The 18342-nt window shown below is 41.5% G+C and overlaps 1 protein-coding gene across 1 annotated transcript; it reads right to left on the reverse strand.

The window, feature by feature from the left end:
* Window positions 1-1480: 1480 nt before the first annotated feature.
* KRT23 (keratin 23) lies at window positions 1481-11837 on the reverse strand. The gene is made up of 5 exons (XM_045080652.1): window positions 11332-11837; window positions 5057-5139; window positions 3276-3432; window positions 1722-1883; window positions 1481-1633 (listed from the first exon to the last, which is right to left on the reverse strand). The coding sequence occupies exons 1-5, from the start codon at window positions 11725-11727 to the stop codon at window positions 1496-1498; spliced, it is 936 nt and encodes a 311-aa protein (XP_044936587.1). The 5' UTR covers window positions 11728-11837; the 3' UTR covers window positions 1481-1495.
* Window positions 11838-18342: the final 6505 nt, after the last annotated feature.

Below are 18342 nucleotides of genomic sequence, written 5' to 3' on the forward strand. Positions count from 1 at the left end.
CCGTTTTCTCCAACTCACACATTATATATTTTGATGATCTGTCATCCACACTAGAATGTAAATTCCCTTATGATAAAATCCTTAGTACTTAGAATCATGTCAGATAGTAGAATGCATGAAAATGAATGTCAATGTCTTGCTGACCTCACAGGGTTGTTGTGAAATACTGTATGTCCAAATGTTTTGAAAACTATAAAACACTGTAATTATTTCTGTGCTCATTATTACCACCTTGACAGTGTACATTTTAAATGTCTGTTCACTATCACTTATTCTTAAAGCATAACAGTAATTTATCTTGTGTACCTGGCAACAGAATGAACCAATTACTTCTCCTCAAGATCAAGGTCAGAGTAGCACTTGGAAATAATACTGATGAATGACTAGAAGATTCAGATAGGCTACAAAGGGAATCAAATCATAGATTTGAATCATAGATTTGATTTAATGAATTTTGAGTGCTTGTGACACTCATTCAGAGCATTTTACTAAAAACCATGAAAAGTACAGAAATGACTTAGATATAAGAAGTTATAATTTGGGGCTCCTGGGTGGCTCAGTGGGTTAAAGCCTCTGCCTTTGGCTCAGGTTATGATCTCAGGGTCCTGAGATCAAGCCCCGCATCGGGCTTTCTGCTCAGCGGGGAGCCTGCTTCCTCCTCTCTCTCTCTCTGCCTGCTTCTCTGCCTACTTGTGCCTACTGTTAAATAAATAAATAAATAAATAAATAAATAAATAAATAAAAAAACCAAACCAAAAAACTATGTCTTAGGGATGCCTTGGTGGCTCAGTTGATTAAGCATCTGTCTTCGGCTCAGGTCATGATCTCAGAGTCCTGGGATTGAGCCCCGCATCAGGCTCTCTGCTCAGCAGGGAGCCTGCTTCTTCTTCTCTCTCTCTGCCTACCCCTTGCCTACTTGTGATCTCTGCCTGTCAAATAAATAAATAAAATCTTTTAATAAAAGAATTTATAATTTACTGGGTAATAAGACATCTACATGATGGACAGAGCAGTACTTTGGAGTCAGCCTGGCCTGGATTTGCCACCAATTCAGGTTGACACCAGAATTTTTTTGTATTGGGGTTTCAGGGGGAAGCCTGGTTGTAAGTGGGGAGAGCACTATTAGAGATTATGAGGGCCTACTAGACCCTCATACCTTTCCCTAAACACCAGGTGGCTTTGCCACTGGCCACTCACTATCTGTGTGACCTTGACCAAATTTACTTAACTGTCTGGAGCTTTGGTTTCCTCATTCCTAAAATGAGAACATGAAGACCTACCTGGAAAGGCTAAAGTGAGGTTTGATGGCAGTTAACATTAATGAACCCCCTGGCACACAATGTGGCACATTGTGGACACCTCAATAAATGACAGCACTTATTATCTTTCTCACCATGAACAGTTTGGATGAGAAGTGGGAACTCCCAAGGGAGTTGGGGAGAGGAGCCCAGGAGAGAGGTCAAGAGAGGCTTCATGGAGGAGGTGGTACCTGACCCTAGCTCAGGCTCACCCTGTTGTGCTGTGCCTGCAGGTCTATCTCCAGGGCCTGGAAAGTGCGCTTCAGCTCATGGATGTCACTTTGGCTGCTCTGCACAGCTGCTGGGCTGGCCACCTCCTGGGCCATGGTGGCTGACTAGGAGGACCAAACAGAGGAGAGAGGCATTGGCATTGGGACTACATGGCAATGGAACCTTTGGGAAGTTTGAACTCCTTTCCTTTACCTGCTCTTTATACCAAGCGTCCAGGTCTTGATGCTTCTTCTTTATTATATACTCATATTCCTGCCTCATATCCTCCAGGACCTTGATCAGATCTTCTCCTGGGGTTGTATCCACCTTCACACTGACCTTGAAGTCATTTGGTACATGATGTTCCTCCATTTCCTGTTTAATAACAGAAAGAAAATGAATTGGCTGTGATAATCAGAAGGCCAGAGATGTGTTGATTGGCAGCGGTTAACAGATCTTTTAAAAATTCAGCTTTTGTCGTTGTTTTTCTTTTACTGGTGTGGTTTGGTTTCTCAGTTATTTGTTGATGGCAAAACACTGTATTTTTTTTTCTGTTATAAGTTTACAAAGTAAAAAAAAAAAAATAGCACTAGATAGGTAACCAAATGACCTCTGTGATTATTGACTTAATCCCTGGTTGAAAATGTTTCACAAAGAATCATGCTTCCATAGCATGTAAAGTACCCAGCACATGTTCATGGGTGAAGTGGTGGCATAATTCAACTGTTGAACATTTCAGGTTAGAGGCTAAAGATTTTGGGAGGCAGTTCAGCAACCCAAAGCCAAAAAGTATAAAGACTTTTAATACCTTGTCAATGCATTATGACTCTATAGGGCTGACACCCATAGGATGTCATGAAAATCAAGAGGGGCACCTGGGTGACTCAGTTGGTTAAGTGTCTGCCTTTGGCTCAGGTCATGCTCCTGGGGACCTGGGATTGAGCCCCAAGTCGGGATGGGGGGGGGTGGACCCTGCTCAGCAGGGAGTCTGCTTCTCCCTCTCCTTCCTGCTCATGCTCTCTCTCTCTGTCTCTGTCACTATCTGTTTCTCTCTTTCTCAAATAAAATCTTAAAAAAAAAGAAAATCAAGAAACCATAGGAAAAGTTTAATTAATAATCACTGTCTTACCAACTGTTTAGAATTGAAGTTCTTTGATGTTCTTAAGCAATTTTATTTGCCTAAAACAGGGATTGCTTTTCTCTTACTGTGTCAGAGTTTCAGGGAATTTAGATTGGTGGTACCTTTTTCAAAGTCAGTTAAATGCTTATGGAGATTAATGTTCTTCTTCTCCTTCTCCTCCTCTCCCTCCTCCTCTTACCCCTCCTCCTCCTCCTCCTCCTCCTCCTCCTTCTTCCGTTTTAAGATTCATTTTTGCCACTAGTTTTATTTACCTTGGTTAGTGGCAAATTCTCTTTATTCTACTGTCTCCCAATTTGCTGCACATTGGGTCAATGAAGGAAGTTCAATCCCATGCATTTATTCTTGCAGTATCATATTCATAAACTAGTCTAGGTAAACATTGTTTATTAGCAAAATTGTTGACTGATTCATCATTAATTTTGATCATATTTTGGCTATTGGATTTGACACTGTATAGATAACCTTGAAGATGGAAAAATTAGATGTTTATATGATTCCTTATAATTACTTAGGTTGAAGGAAACTAAGACTGACATTTAGAAGGTTGTTTCTTCTGGGCTATTGAATCATCTGAAGGTACAGATTAAGAGCTGTGCTGGTTACCAGGAGCTCCTGAGGAGTCCTACCTGTTCATGTCGCTTCTTCATAAGGATGAGCTCTTTCCTCATCCCTTCAACCTCCTGTTCCAGGTCTGTTGTGACAATGGTCAGATCATCTAAGGTCTTTCGGAGACCTTCAACTTCAGTTTCCAGGTCTTTCTTGAAGGAGTGTTCATTTTCATACCTTTGGTTGGAAGGAAGGAAGAGAAGATACACCTGTTGTTGGAAGGCCATGGCCTTGTAAGGATTCACCTTACTTTAGAGGGAATTTTGTACTTTTTAGGTTAGGAGCAAATGAATACATCATGAATCCTTCATATGTCTGTTTCACGCAAGTTTTTCTGATGGTGACTCAATGTTGTTGTTATTTTTGATTAGAGAGGATTGTTGACTAATAAACAGTCATAATGCCCATTGCTTAGACTTACTAACTGTTAAAATTTTGCTTCATCTCTATTTTGTATTTTAAACTAAATTATAGACATTATGATATTTCCCCCCTAAATACTTAGGATACATCGTAAAAAAAAAAAGCATTTTTGTTAAGAGTGAAGCAAAATGGGGGCACCTGGGTGGCTCAGTTGGTTAAGCATCTGACTCTTCGTTTTGGCTTGGGTCATGATCTCAGGGTCCTGAGACCAAGCCCCATGTTGGGCTCTGTGCTCACTGTGGAGTCTACTTAAGATTCTTACTTTTCCTCTCCCTCTGAATTTCCCTGCCACATGCTCTCTCTCTCTCTCTCAAATAAGTAAATAAATCTTTTTTTTTTCCTTGACATGAAGTATCTTTTTTATTAGACCTTTAATTTCTTCTTTTTAGTTTTTTTAAATTTTTTATTTTTTATAAACATATATTTTTATCCCCAGGGGTACAGGTCTGTGAATCGCCAGGTTTCCACACTTCACAGCACTCACCAAAGCACATACCCTCCCCAATGTCCATAACCCCACCCCCCTTCTCGTAACCCCCCTCCCCCCAGCAACCCTCAGTTTGTTTTGTGAGATTAAGAGTCAGTCAAATAAGTAAATAAATCTTTAAAAAAAAAAGAGAGAGAAGCAAAATGTTAACAGCTGTTAAATCTAAGTGATGGACATACTTTTAACTATGGAGAACAAACTGATGGTTACCTGAGGGGAAATGGGTAGGGGGACGGGGGAAAGAGGTGATGGGGATTAAGGAGTGTACTTGTGATGAGCACTGGGTGATGTATGCAAGTGCTGAATCACTATATTATACACCTGATAAGTGTAACAACACACAAATAATAATACTGTATGTTAACTACTGGAATTAAAATAAAATAAAAAAAATAAAAACAGGAGTTTTCTAAATAAGCATAATAACATTATCACCCTTAGCGAGCTGATAATAACTCTTTAAAATCATCTAATGCTTGATTCATATTCAAATAAGGTGTATTTGTATTTTATATCCAGTTTGTTTAAAGTAGGCTCCAGTCAAGTATTTGTTCATGTTATGCCTTTTGATTATATTTGTGAATCATGAGAGACTATGGACTCTGAAAAACAATCTGAGGGGTTTGATGTGGGGGGAGGGTGGGAGGTCGGGGTACCAGGTGGTGGGTATTATAGAGGGCACGGATTGAATGGAGCACTGGGTGTGGTGAAAAAATAATGAATACTGTTATGCTGAAAATAAATAAATTTAATTAAAAAAAGATATTATATGTGGCTAATGGTGAAATAAATTTTCCTTTGGCAAAATAAAAACAAGAGGAACCTCCAAAACAAAGCAAAAGAAAAACAGCAAATGAAAACTGCCCACAGTGGGGTGAGGAAGCAACTTACTTGAGGCCAAAGTCATCCACCGCCATCCTGGCATTGTCAATGAGAAGAATGATCTGAGCATTGGTCATCTTACCATCCATGATCTGTAAAACACCCATTAAGAGTCATTTAAGTCAGACACACTCCCATGGGAGAGCTGCATTTTTCCTGGGTATATGACTTGTTAGCATAGATGACTTCTTTTCCGGCAGTGGAACAACAAATAATCAAATCAGTAAATGCCGAGCACTTACTAGGTACAAAGCATCAGAATGGTTTTTAAAGTAAGAACGTGGTCTGCAGCCACTTCACTGTCTTTCTTCACACTCAGTTTGACAGGCTAGGATTGATGGCGATGCTGAAAGAATGACATTGGAAGAGGAAAGAAAATCATCGTTCAAAGGGCCTCCTGGCTTTCTAGCGCTGCGAACATATCTTACTGTTTTGTTTCAGCTCACCCATGTCTGATGATGTTAGAAGAGTTTTAAGTTCTAGTTCTATTTTTATTGTGACTATTAGTTTGGCTCCCTTCAAGTGCAATAGTTATTTTAGATGAACATAATTCTTCCCTGTGGTAGCATTCATGTTTCTGATCAGTGATACTGAGCAAAGTATCAAAATATCACTGATACTAGTTCATCAAACTGATTTTAAATGAATTTTATAAGAGTCATCACATGCCATAATTATTTTTTGTCCACAGTGACTATAGCCATTCACATAACTTGTAGGTATGTGTAAGTGTTTGTAAATTATTCCATGATGAGAATGCCCAAACTGTGGCTATTGAAACTTTTTGGCAGCTTAGTAAACTTTAACTGTGATAAAGCCTCTGGTTAAGACTTTTACTAGATGTTTATGTGTTTTTTAACCTTAACATGAAAACTACTATTGGAAGTTTCTACTTGAGCAGTTGTGTTTACGTACATGATTTGTTAATTCTTCTAGGTAGTAGTAACCAGAGTAGTGTTCATTTGATATATGTCCCTGTCTTCAGGAAAATTAGATGGAAGATGTCTCAACATCAAAAGTATAATACTACTTATTTTTGTGCCAAGTATTGTGCTGAACCAGGAACTGGGGATTTTTCTTCTTTACTTCCTGTTACTGGCCATTGGCATGAACTTGGGTCAGTCACCCTATTTCCTGGGTTTCGATTTCATCATCTGTTAAGTAAGGAGTTTGTAGTAGAAACTACTAGAGGTCCTAGCTCTAAACTTCATGATTTACCTGGAGGCAGAGAATCCTGTGACATTGCCGTACATTTGAACAGATAATTCCTTTATTTGGAAAAGATTTCCTTAGCGCATATTTATAGCTCAATACAAAGGCACCGTTTCAAGATTTGCACCCATTCAAAGCTTCCCTGATTACTTGGAATCTGGTATCATGAATGCAGGATTCAGAGGTGGTAGTAACTCTGGGTCTGGAACCCAAAAGGCAGAGCCTGGGGTCCTGCTCTTGTACCTACTAGCGGAGTGAACTTGTTGAGTCTCAGTTTCTTCATCCATAAAATGGCAATAGTAATAATAATAGTAGCCACTTCATCAGAGAATTATGAGAATTATATGAGAAGAGGTTAAACACAATAACATTGTAACATATTTAGCATATTCTGGGCACACTGTAGACACTCAGAAGAATTAGTTGAAACTATATTAATTTGGAAAACTGTAGAGTACTTAATTTTCTTTTTTTTAAAAAAAGATTTTATTTATTTATTTGACAGAGATCACAAGTAGGCAGAGAGGCAGGCAGAGAGAAAGGAAGGGAAGCAGGCTTCCTTCTGAGCAGAGAGCCCAATGCGGGACTCAATCCGAGGACCCTGGAATCACGACCTGAGCAGAAGGCAGAGGCTTTAACCCTCTGAGCCACCCAGGTGCCCCCTTAATTTTCTTTTATAAGAACTTTTGAGAAGATATACAGATGGCCAAAAGGCACATGAAAAGATGCTCAGCATCACTCATCATCTGGAAACTGCAAATGAAAATCACAATAAGGTTAACACCTCACACAAGTCAGAATTGGCTAGTAGCAAAAAGATAAGATATAGTAAGTGTTGGAGAGGATATGGGGAAGAGGGAACCCTTATACATTGTTGATGGGAAGGTGAATTGGTACAGCCACTATGGAAAAACAGTATGGAGGCTTCTCAAAAAATTAGAAATAGAACTGCCAAATGACTCAATAATTCCACTTCTGGGTATTTACCTGAAGAAAGACCCTCACCAATTTGAAAGCATGTATGCACCCCTGTGGTCATTGCAGCATTATTGATAGGAGCCAAGATAGGGAACCAACTTAAGTGTCCATCAATAGATGAATGGATACAAAAGATGTGAGAGATATATATGTATACATACATACATACATACATACACACATAATGGAATACTACTACCAAACCATTAAAAAAAAAAATTCTAGGGGCACCTGGGTGGCTCAGTGGGTTAAGCTTATGACTTTGGCTCAGGTCATGATCTCAGTGTCCTGGGATCGAGCCCCGCATCGGGCTCTCTGCTCAGTGGGGAGCCTGCTTCCCTTCTTCTCTCTCTGCCTGCCTCTCTGCCTACTTGTGATCTCTGTCTGTCAAATATATAAATAAAATCTTTAAAAAAAAAATTCTACCATTTTCAACCACATGGATGGGCCTAGGGGATATATACTGGTTGAAATAAGTCAGAAAAATACCACAGAGACAAGAAATAAGTCAAAAAGACAAATATTATATGATTTCACTTATATATGGAATTCTAACAAACAGACAGAAATGAACTAATAAATGCAAGGAACAAACCGGCGGTTGCCAGAGGATGAGGGGAGGGAAGTGGGTGAAATAGGAAAATGGGATCAAGAGATGCAAACTTCCAGTTACAAAATAAATGAGGCATGGGAATAAAAAGTACAGTGGGGGGTGGGAGATTGGGGGAGCCAGGTGGTGGGGATTATGGAAGGCACGTATGCATGGAGCACTGGGGGTGGTGCATAAACAATGAATTCTGTTACGCCGAAAAGAAATAAATATAAATAAATAAAAAAACAAACAAACAGTGTAGGGAATATAGTAAAAAAAAAAAAAAAAAAAGGTAAAAAGCCAGCACTTTTGTAATTAGAGCCAATGTCTGTACTCGATAAAACCCAGATTCTGTATGTTGAGAGACATCCTCAAACTTCTGCTCTTCGTGGTGGGAGAAAACCAGGTTGCTCCCCTGCTCCACTCCTTTCATCCTTTGGTGGATTCCAAAAGGTACTATGACTACTTCCTTTGCTCTAAAAAAGGATTCTGTGGATATTTCTTTGTCTCCCCACTCCAGTGCTGCTTAGGGACTTTCATACCAATGCTTTTCCCTTCCAGGCTCTTTATTCGTTCCGTTATCTAAGCAGCTCCATCCTCAAAAGCTTGGGGACCCTGCGTGCTGAGTTTTTGACTGACATCTAGAGAAACCAAACAGTATTCCCTCTGTGGAATCAGAAAAATAAAAAATACAATCTGTGGGCCTATTTGGCTTTTCTGAGTTAAATTGGTAATTTATCTGTTGTAAAACCCACATCGAGATTCTGATGCTGGGGTGCCTGGGTAGCTCAGTGGTTAAGTGTCTGCCTTCAGCTCAGGTTATGATCCTAGGACCCTGGGATCGAGCCCCGCATCATGCTCCCTGCTCTGCGGGGAGCCTGCTTCTCCTTCTCCCACTCCCTCTGGTGGGTTCCCTCTCTCACGCTCTCTCTGTCAAATAAATAAGTAAAATCTTTAAAAAAAAAAAAGTGAATCTGATTCCCTCAGTCAGCGTTCTTCTCAGAGCACATGAATGGTGAATTCTGAAATGCATTTGATACAGAGCATATTTAAAAACCAAAATTATTTCCCCTGTTCAGGCTTACCTGATGCAATATTATGATACAGCCACTCTTTCAGAGACATCCTTCACAGTAATGAATGGATGATGAGGATGGATTGAGAAATAATTTGTGAAGCATAGGTTTTGCATTGTGTGTTGTAATTAATCACCTGAATTTTCCCTCAAGGCTCTGAGTTCATTCTTTTAAAACACTTGAGTTGGGGTATTGTATAGCATTGTTGCTCCAGGGTGTGTAATCTTGTTCCAGGAAGAAGATAATAGAACTTTTTAATCATAAACCACAGTGCCAAAATATAGTACTATTGAGAGCCATTCTAAAATACACATACCCTTATGATGAAGTCCAACTTGGTGTTTCAAAAGGATTGGATTAATTTTTGAACTCATTTTCTTACAGACTTTTTGAGTAAAACTTAAGATCCCTACAGTGGAGTTGGAAGAACACTGTATCTACTGATAGCATTTCATCAAGGCCTGGGAAGGGGTCAGTCCCTGCTTGTTGTGGGGGGTTGTACTCTTGTGTCTCTGTTTTCTTGCCTGTGGGGGAGGTCAGGACAGATAGTACAACCTCAACTTCAAAGAACTGTTTTCTTCAAACATGAAAAGAATACAACTAAAATAAGCAATCCAGAAATGAGTGGAATTCAAACCTGAATTTAATATATAGCCCAGAATTTAAAGTCAGAACCCAGAATCCCAGGCTTAGAGAGTGGGCTTAGAGAGTAGGCTTAGAGAGTGGGCAAGCCACCCATTCCTTGGCATTGCCCCCTGCTCACTTCACTCAGTTCTGTTCCAAAGAATTTGGGCAACCACTCAGTCTCAGTCTCCTCATCTATAAATTTGGGGTAAGAATACTTGCTTCGCAGAATGAGATAATGTATATGAAATGTGTGTCGTCTGATTAGCAATGCAACTGTAATGCAGTATTTCTACAAGCAGTACCATTTTTGTAGGACGTAGGCTAGTGAGCACCATGTTGTGTGGAAATTGTCAGGCCTTTAGAAACACATCTGAGTTAGAATCCCATGTCCGCCTCTTGCTGGTGGCTTTTGGTGACTACCTCACCTCTCTGAGCTTCTGTCTCTTTACAGGGTCATTGTAAGAATTGAATCAGGTAACGTTGAATGTTTCCATCAGCGCAGAAAGCTTTCTGCTTTCAGCTAATGTGTATTAAAAAATCCTACATGAAGGCTGGCATACAATAAGGGCTTAATAAATGTTTTCCTTCCTCTTCCCTTTTTTCTGCTGTCAGTTAGTGAATTGTTTGACCAGGTCTGACCTCATGTTTCTTTCGGGAGTTAGGTTCTCAGCTGTCCATCTGCAAAAATCTTCTATTCTCTCCGTTCTAACACAAAAGCAACTTTATTAATGAAAAAAAATATGATGTGGTTTGTTGAGTCACCTTGTTTTTTCCATAAAGACAACCATGTACTATATAGTTACGGTAATTATGCAGTCAGTTATTAGGTTGATTATTCAATAATTAGGGTTCATTATGAGGACAGATTTATATTATCTTGATTGGTCTTTCCTACATTCAAACAAGGACGACTAAGGGTTGAGAAATCATACTGTATAAATATTGGAAACCTGTGATGCCCTTTCGAGGATGGGTAAAATCGTGATCTTACAGGGAATTTTCTGGGACCACTTTACATAAGAGGGAAGCTATATAGCTTTAAAAAATAATTTATGAACCGACTGGATTCCCTCCACTTCTAATCAGTGTTGTGAGGTGTTCCAGAAGGTATAAGCTCAGCTTTTTTTCTTTTTTTAATTGTTTGGTTGAAAATTTTTTTTTGTTTTAAAGAAGTCTCTCTAACCCATCCCAACTCCAAGATTCCAAAAATTGTGCCCATTTTATTTTTTTTTCCTAGCAATATGCCTTTTTAGAATTGGGAGCAGCAGAACTTAGAACTTCTAGCAGCCCTCAAGAGGAAACACCCAGGAATGTCAACAGATGTATCTGTTAGTGAAGTGACAGCCTTTAGGTATGATCTCCAGAATCGTGAACTTGGCCTTTCTTTCTGTGGGTAATCACGCTTTTGCCAGGACTTTTGAGATGGAGCAGAACTGAAGTAATGAGAAAGCAAACGCTCTCTTGTGCCTCTTATGCCTCTTGTGCCCTGAGCATGAGGGATGAATATTGGCCCTTATTGTTACTGTAACATTCCTGTATCACAAGTGACACCAGACAGCACCTGGTTGCCTTACATTTTTTGGATTTTCCATAAAATTTATGTATAGAGGACGAAATACACAACACAGGCTTTCCCAAGTCCAAAAGGTATAACAAGAAAATATCCTCCAATCCCTTTGTTTATAATTACTTTCAGTTCTTTTGCCATTTTTCCTGGAAATTGTCTTTTGTACTGATTTCTCCTCCCATGACTGGAAATGCAGCCCCCTCTTGAGTTCCAGTGTCGCCCATGATCTTACCTGCTCCTGCAGGTGGCTGATGTTTTCCTCATACTTGGAGTAATTTTGCTTACTGCCAGGATCTCTCTGCTCATGCCACTTCAGGATACGACGTTCGAGCTTCTCATTGGCCTCCTCCAGGGCACGCACCTTGTCCAGGTAGGAAGCCAGGCGATCATTGAGGTTCTGCATCACCTCCTTCCCACTTGCAGCAGGGAGGGAATTGCCTCTTCTAGATCCCCAAGGGCCTCCAGGAGGCAGGCACCTTGGTGAGCTGAAGGAAAGGGAGATGCGGACACCCCCGGCGCCTCCATGGACACTGGGAGCCCGAGGGAACTTCCCCAGCTGGCCCCAGCTGCCTCCCGTGCCACGGAGGGAGCCAGAAGGGGTCTGGCTGAAGCTGTGGCTGGAGTTCATGGTCCCATCTGTGTTTGGTGCAGGGCTGGGTTCTGCTCCGTTCCCTGGCCCTGCAGAACTGAGCCGCCCCAAACTGCCCTGGATGGTTTTATGCGCTTCACTGTGGGAGTTCCCTTCCCTGACAACTGCACCAACAAGATCGTATCATTGTGCAACAGGTGTTTCCTCTTGGTCAATCCCGAAGTGCCCTTGGGCCTTCACACACACTGTTGTTGTTTAGAGCCACATCAATACACCAGTTTGCTTCTCCCTTCTTGTTGTAACCGGGAGGTGCGGCCCACCGCATGAGGTGGGTATTAGTCTCAGGTGTCTTTCTAATCTTTCTGTGGGATTTTTTTCTTTGGCCATTTATCTGAAAAGGATCAGACTGAAGTTGACAAAAGGCTATTTGGTGTGGTACAGATTTCCTTTTGAAAAGTAGACCTTAAGCGCACAGACACACACGCCTTCCCCAGCCCCAAACACACCCCAGCTCTAAAGTGAGGGTGGGAGGGACTCCCAGGCGAAGAGCCAGATCAGAATCTCAGGTTCTAGAATAAAAATACTCATGCTGAGGAGATGGAGAATGGTCTGAACATCTGATGCCTTTGTGGCAGTTACTGTTTGATGGAAAGTAATTTCAAAGGATCGTTCTTAAGAACAAACCCTCAATTATAATTAATTAATGAATGACCGAGCCTTCCACTTCCAGGGTGCCTTTCATCCCCAGCACACCTCAAAACCAAACAACCCAGCCTGCACCAGGACTTCCTTGGCCCCTGGCAGGAATGTAGCCTTTGGTAACTGGCCAGCGGCCCTGTCCTGGCTGAGCCTTGAACAGGTTGGTTTCTGTATGTCTGTGACCTGCAGAGGGGATGGAGGAACACAGGAGTTGTGCCATGGGCTGTCGAACATGCTTGATGAATCTTAGGCTTTATCTGCCAAGGTAAAGGTTAGGAATGGATAAAGAACGAGTCTGGGGGTGGGGAGCCACGTGCTGGTTACCAGCAATTAGATTTAAAGGGGACTTTGAAATAAAATGGCAACACTGGAACGGACTTTAGTATACCTCCATTCAAACCACTAATCTTACAGACGTGGAAACCTGGCCTGGGTGAGGGGTGGTAGGGCATGGCAGAGGACAGATCGTGGGTTAGAGGCAAAGCCACGGTGGGATTCTTTCCATCACACAGCACTGTCATCATTGAGTTGAATCTTGACAGAGCCTGTAAAGATTCTCTCCCATCATGGTGGTAATGGGACTTCCCAGGTTACACAGCCCTTTGATGGTCGTTATTAAAGGTGCTCGACCACTCTTGAGGTAGCCACGCAAGGGTTAGTGTCCCCATTTTATAGATAAAGCATCCGGGGCCCATGGAGGTGACTGATTCAGAGCTGATTTGCATGTGTAATATAACTCAGCACATGAATGCGTAGGCGTCACTGCCTTGGTCTGTGCTGTTCCCACTGCTGGGACACTCGCTGCCTGACTGCCCACACCCACTCCCCTGACTTCCAGACATAGTTCAAGGGTTACCTCCCTCCATGAGATCATTAACTGATTTTTTCCTGCATGAGTTGGGTGCCCCTTCTATGAAGAAGCCACATTTTCTGGATCCTAAGACCCTCTGGAGGGGCAAACAGATTTGTATCCCCACCCCACCGGGAGCCCCTCAACTGGGCCCAGATGCCTCCCGGGACTCCTCTGGGACCACGGGCATCTTGAAAGCTGGGATTATGTCTTCTGTCTCTCAAACACCAGTATGGCTTTTTAAAAAAGATTTTATTTATTTATTTGAGAAAGAGAGAGCGAGCACAAGTGGAGTGAAGGGCAGAGGGAGAGGCAGACTTCCCACTGAGCAGAGAGTCCAGTGAAGGACTCGATCCCAAGACCCTGGGATCGTGACCTGAGCCAAAGGCAGATGCTCAACCAACGGAGCCACCCAGGCGCCCCAGAGTCTGGCTTCTTATAAGCATTTCATAAATGTGTGTTAACTTGGTAATGAACTTTCTAGAGTTAGGATTTTAACTCTGCTCCTCTGAAGTCATTGCCTCCCGCCCCTTTGAGAAGTGTGAGTTGTAAAATCAGATAGTAAGAGAAAGCCACGCCACGAGGTGAACTAGCTAGCCATAAAGGCAACCTCATTCCTCATTGCGAATAAAATCACCTAAAGCACACCAGCTCTGCTTGTCCACCCTGGCAACAAAACCTTGCAAACGTTCTCTGGATTTCTTCGTCTTACTGTGGGCAAGATGGGAAAATTTAGTCAGGACTAAAGGTAGCCTTGAGGGTGCTTAGAGGGAATATCCTTTAAAAGTGTTCTATGGGTCACTTATATCTCTGAACACTAGAAAGAGACAAAAGAGAAACAAGATGGAAAGAAGGAAGCATAGAGACTTGTTTGGATATGTGGACGCTGCCTGATCATTTATTGACTCAAGGTTTGGGTCAGCTCCGGAGAGTGTTCACATGGACCCAGCCTCACAAATGAGGGAAGCATAGAGACTTGTTTGGATATGTGGATGCTGCCTGATCATTTATTGACTCAAGGTTTGGGTCAGCTCCGGAGAGTGTTCACATGGACCCAGCCTCACAAATGACAACACCCAGGTTGTATAAAGGGCCAGTCTGTGTGCTGTCTCCTGAAACTCCCTCTCAGTGACTGGTGATGGGAATGATCACTTCACTGCACTTTGCAGGCATGTCTGAAGTGGCCATGACCTATTAGCCTTGTGAATTGGCCCATGCGTCATTTTACATCAGTGTGTGGGAGTTGGGATTTACAGGAGCTAACCCGAAGCAAAATACTTCTTGTGTTATATCCAGCAGGACCAGGGAAGGGAAAAATTGGTGGTGCCATCTGAGAAGACTGGAGAGAAGTCACCTCTTTTTTTTTTTTCTTTGAGAGAGGTCACTTCTAGAACTATTATGCAAAGATTTTCCTTGTAGCTCCCAATCTGTAGTGCTCCACTACAGATTTTAAAAGAAATGGTGGATTTTTGTTTGTTGGTTGGTAAAAATGATACCTGCTTATTATAAAAAACACTCAAGTACTACATGAAAGTATAAGAAAAAAGATTCTCCCACACAGACAACATTGGTAAATTGGTGAACATTATTTCAGATACTCTCGATCTCTATATATTATAGACATATGGGTGACTAGAATAATTTTAGAAAAATGAGCTCATACAGTGTATTCTATTGTAGAAGAATGAAATTTTAAAAATGTAGTTGACAAGCTGAAATGAGTTTTCTTTAGTTACATGTTTTCTATAGGATTTTTAGACTTTTCGTCATATTCTTTTTGCAATTTTTAAGGGGAATAAAATGACCTGTAAATTTGTGGAATCACAGAGTTGGAGAGAAGGGCAAGAATAGGTCATCTGTTGCAGCTTTCTGCTTCTAGGTAGCTCAACTGCAAATTGCTGAGCTTATTTTTAAACTGATTTTTAAAGAACTCAAGGGATAAAGGCTCAATTGCCTTCTTCTTCTTCTTTTTTTTTTTTTTAAGATTTTATTTATTTGTTTGACAGACAGAGATCACAAGTAGGTGGAGAGACAGGCAAAGAGAGAGGAAGGGAAGCAGGCTCCCTGCCGAGCATAGAGCCTGATGTGGGGCTCGATGTGGGGATCCCAGAATTCTGGGATCATGACCTGAGCCGAAGGCAGAGGCTTTAACCCACGGACCACCCAGGTTCCCCTCAATTGCCTTCTTAATAGATGTCCATCACCTACTCATCTTTCTGGTCAATGAGCATTTCACCTATGATCCGGTTTCATGAATTTTTTTGTATTTCTATGGGGTTCAAACTGTTTCTAAATTATTCTTCTTTGTATGACTTGACAGCTAAAAGATTTGTAATTTTCGCATTTGGTTCATCTTTCTGATGAATTGAGATGTAGTTGCTAAAGGGGATGGATATTTTGCAGGAGAGGTTGGACAGAGAGTGAATGAAGGGGATTGCATGTGGGCATTAGGGGATCAGAAGGGAGCCTGGCAGCCATTGCTGTCATTTTCTGGGAGCACAGTGTGTGTGTGCCTTTTAAAGACAATCCTTCCATCACTGAGATTTTCCCTAGGCACCATTTCTTTAGATTGAGAGAGAAGTACGGCCAGAACAATCCCCAAATAGAAGTTTGACTCTGCATGGCACTTCAGAACAAATGAGTAGTTCTTCAGGCAAAATTGCTATGTCATTATCCTGTGACTTGGAGGGCTACATAACAAAATTAGACACTTATAGAAATAAAACATAGTGCCTGCTGTGCAGACAGACCAGACATCCTAGAAGTACCTAAGTTTATCAAACTGTGGCCAAATAAAAATAAAGTTTTTTCATATTTTGACTTTTCCAGGAAAATATGGCCAACAGGTAGAAGGCTAAGCGAAGAAGTATTCCGCATAGTATTCTAGACTAAGAGGGGAAGGCAAGCCAGTGTAAGGTGCTTCCAAATAATATGTGTATGTATTGACTGATGTACAAGGAGAGATAATAAAAATACACACAGGCGAAAAGAATTTCAGGGTCATCGTAGGAAGTTTTCTCAAATGGTAGGTGATGAGACCACCTTGTTGGAAACTCTTCATGATCTGATTTTGAAAATCAACAAAGAATTAGATGAGGATGCAGAGGTAGACAGAGCCTCAGTGACCACAGACAAAGAGCATGTGTGGCCTTATGGGCAGAGTTAGGAAATTTTGAAGAGAAGAGAGCAGAATAAAGAAAGAGAAAGCAGATTTCAATTCAGTAAAATCTGGTCGTAAGTGTTCACTGAGGTCTTACTCTGTATTAGCATATTCCTGAGCAATTTCATTATGTAAGAATGTAAGAAACAAAAGACATGTTTGGTGCATTTACTGCACGTCAAGCAACTGCCTGGTTACCCCAGGACTTAATAGTAAGGAAGCTGAAAGGCCCAGGCTCTGGCCTGCTCACCTTTAAGTCTTCAATACTATTTTCAGTTTATAGAGGGCTGTGGTGGACCTTCCATAAATGTTTATTAACCTTGGCCTTGGGAAGTTCCACTACTGCTCTATGGATTATGTCAAACAGACTATGTGAGATACAGAGAAGAAGAAGGAAGATGACGGTGGCGGAGTCTGGTTAAAAATAAGCTCTCTAATGGAGTGGATGCGGGCATTAGGGGATCAGAAGGGAGCCTTGAGGGGCTGTCATGATTGAAAGGGAGCAGGTGGTCCCAGGTAATGGAGTCAGAAAGAATGGCTGGAAAGAAAAGACAAATGCTGTAGAAGTTCCCAAATTCTAGATTTTTTTTTTTTAAGATTTTATTTATTTATTTGGCAGAGATCACAAGTAGGCAGAGAGGCAGGCAGAGAGAGAGGGAGGAAGCAGGCTCCCTGCTGAGCAGAGAACCCAAGGCAGGGCTTGATCCCAAGAACCTGAGATCATGACCTGAGCCGAAGGCAGAGGCTTAACCCACTGAGCCACCGAAGTACCCCCAAATTCTAGATTGTGTTGATCGTATCCCCATGGTGTTTTTGTTTTTTTTTTTAAATAAAGGCCCCCCCTGTCTTGGAAGGTAGTAGTTTGAGCTATAGGCTTACTTAGATTCAGGTAGGACTCTTTGGGCAAGAATGCTTCCCAAGGAGTGTGGTGTTCTTCTTCTTGTTCATCCTGTAACAAAATGCCTTACGTCAGCCTTGCTTCGCCATCGATGCTGAAGTTCTTAAAGCTTCCATATCCCAGGCGAAAATTACCCAGGTGAAAAAACAAGGCAATGCTTCATTCTAAGCTGAGATTTTTTCACTTGGAATTCAATGGAGAGTTTAGTGGAAGTTAGCAAACATCTCTGAAATTGTGTGCAGAATAGTCTCTGCACGTTCCTATGTTTATTCTTCAGAGAGGAAGTTAAGCTTTCATTAGCTCACTAAAGGAGCATATAAATAGAAAACGTTAGGATCCAATGGTGGTTCATTCTCTCATTGGCCTTTAGTTACCAGTGAGATGTGTAGGATTTATCATATGGTTTCACTTATTTGTCGAGCATAACAAATAGCATGGAGGACATGGGGAGTTAGAGAGGAGAAGGGAGTTGGGGGAAATTGGAAGGGGAGGTGAATCATGAGAGACTATGGACTCTGAAAAACAATCTGAGGGGTTTGAATTGGTGGGTGGCTGGGAGGTTGGGGTACCAGGTGGTGGGTATTATAGAGGGCACGGATTGCATGGAGCACTGGGTGCGGTGAAAAAATAATGAATACTGTTATGCCGAAAATAAATAAAAAATAAATTAAAAAAAAAAAGATGTGTAGGATTTTCATGTTTTGTAGGGACACAACATTGGACTTCAAAATGAACCATATTTATCACCTGTCTTATACCCATCACTTTAGAGACAGGAAAATAAAGAAGTGGAGTACTTGGAGCAAGGGCCTTTGGCCAGCTAATATAGCAGAGCCAGGACTACCAGAAGGATTCCATGACATTGTTGTAGAGCTCCTTAGCGTTTCTACTTTTTCTGTTTTTTTAAATCCTAAAGCTGATGCTTGGGATTCACTAACATTTTTGCACTTGTGGGATGTCAGTTCATGCATTTGTTTGTCTGCAAATAGCCAGCTATGTTTAAAATGTTTCTGTTCCTTTTTTCCTCCCGCCCTTCACCTATCTGAT

This window comes from Mustela putorius, unplaced genomic scaffold (assembly GCF_011764305.1).
Source record: "Mustela putorius furo isolate JIRA1106 unplaced genomic scaffold, ASM1176430v1.1 tig00000487_pilon_pilon_pilon, whole genome shotgun sequence".
Lineage (NCBI taxonomy): Eukaryota > Metazoa > Chordata > Mammalia > Carnivora > Mustelidae > Mustela > Mustela putorius.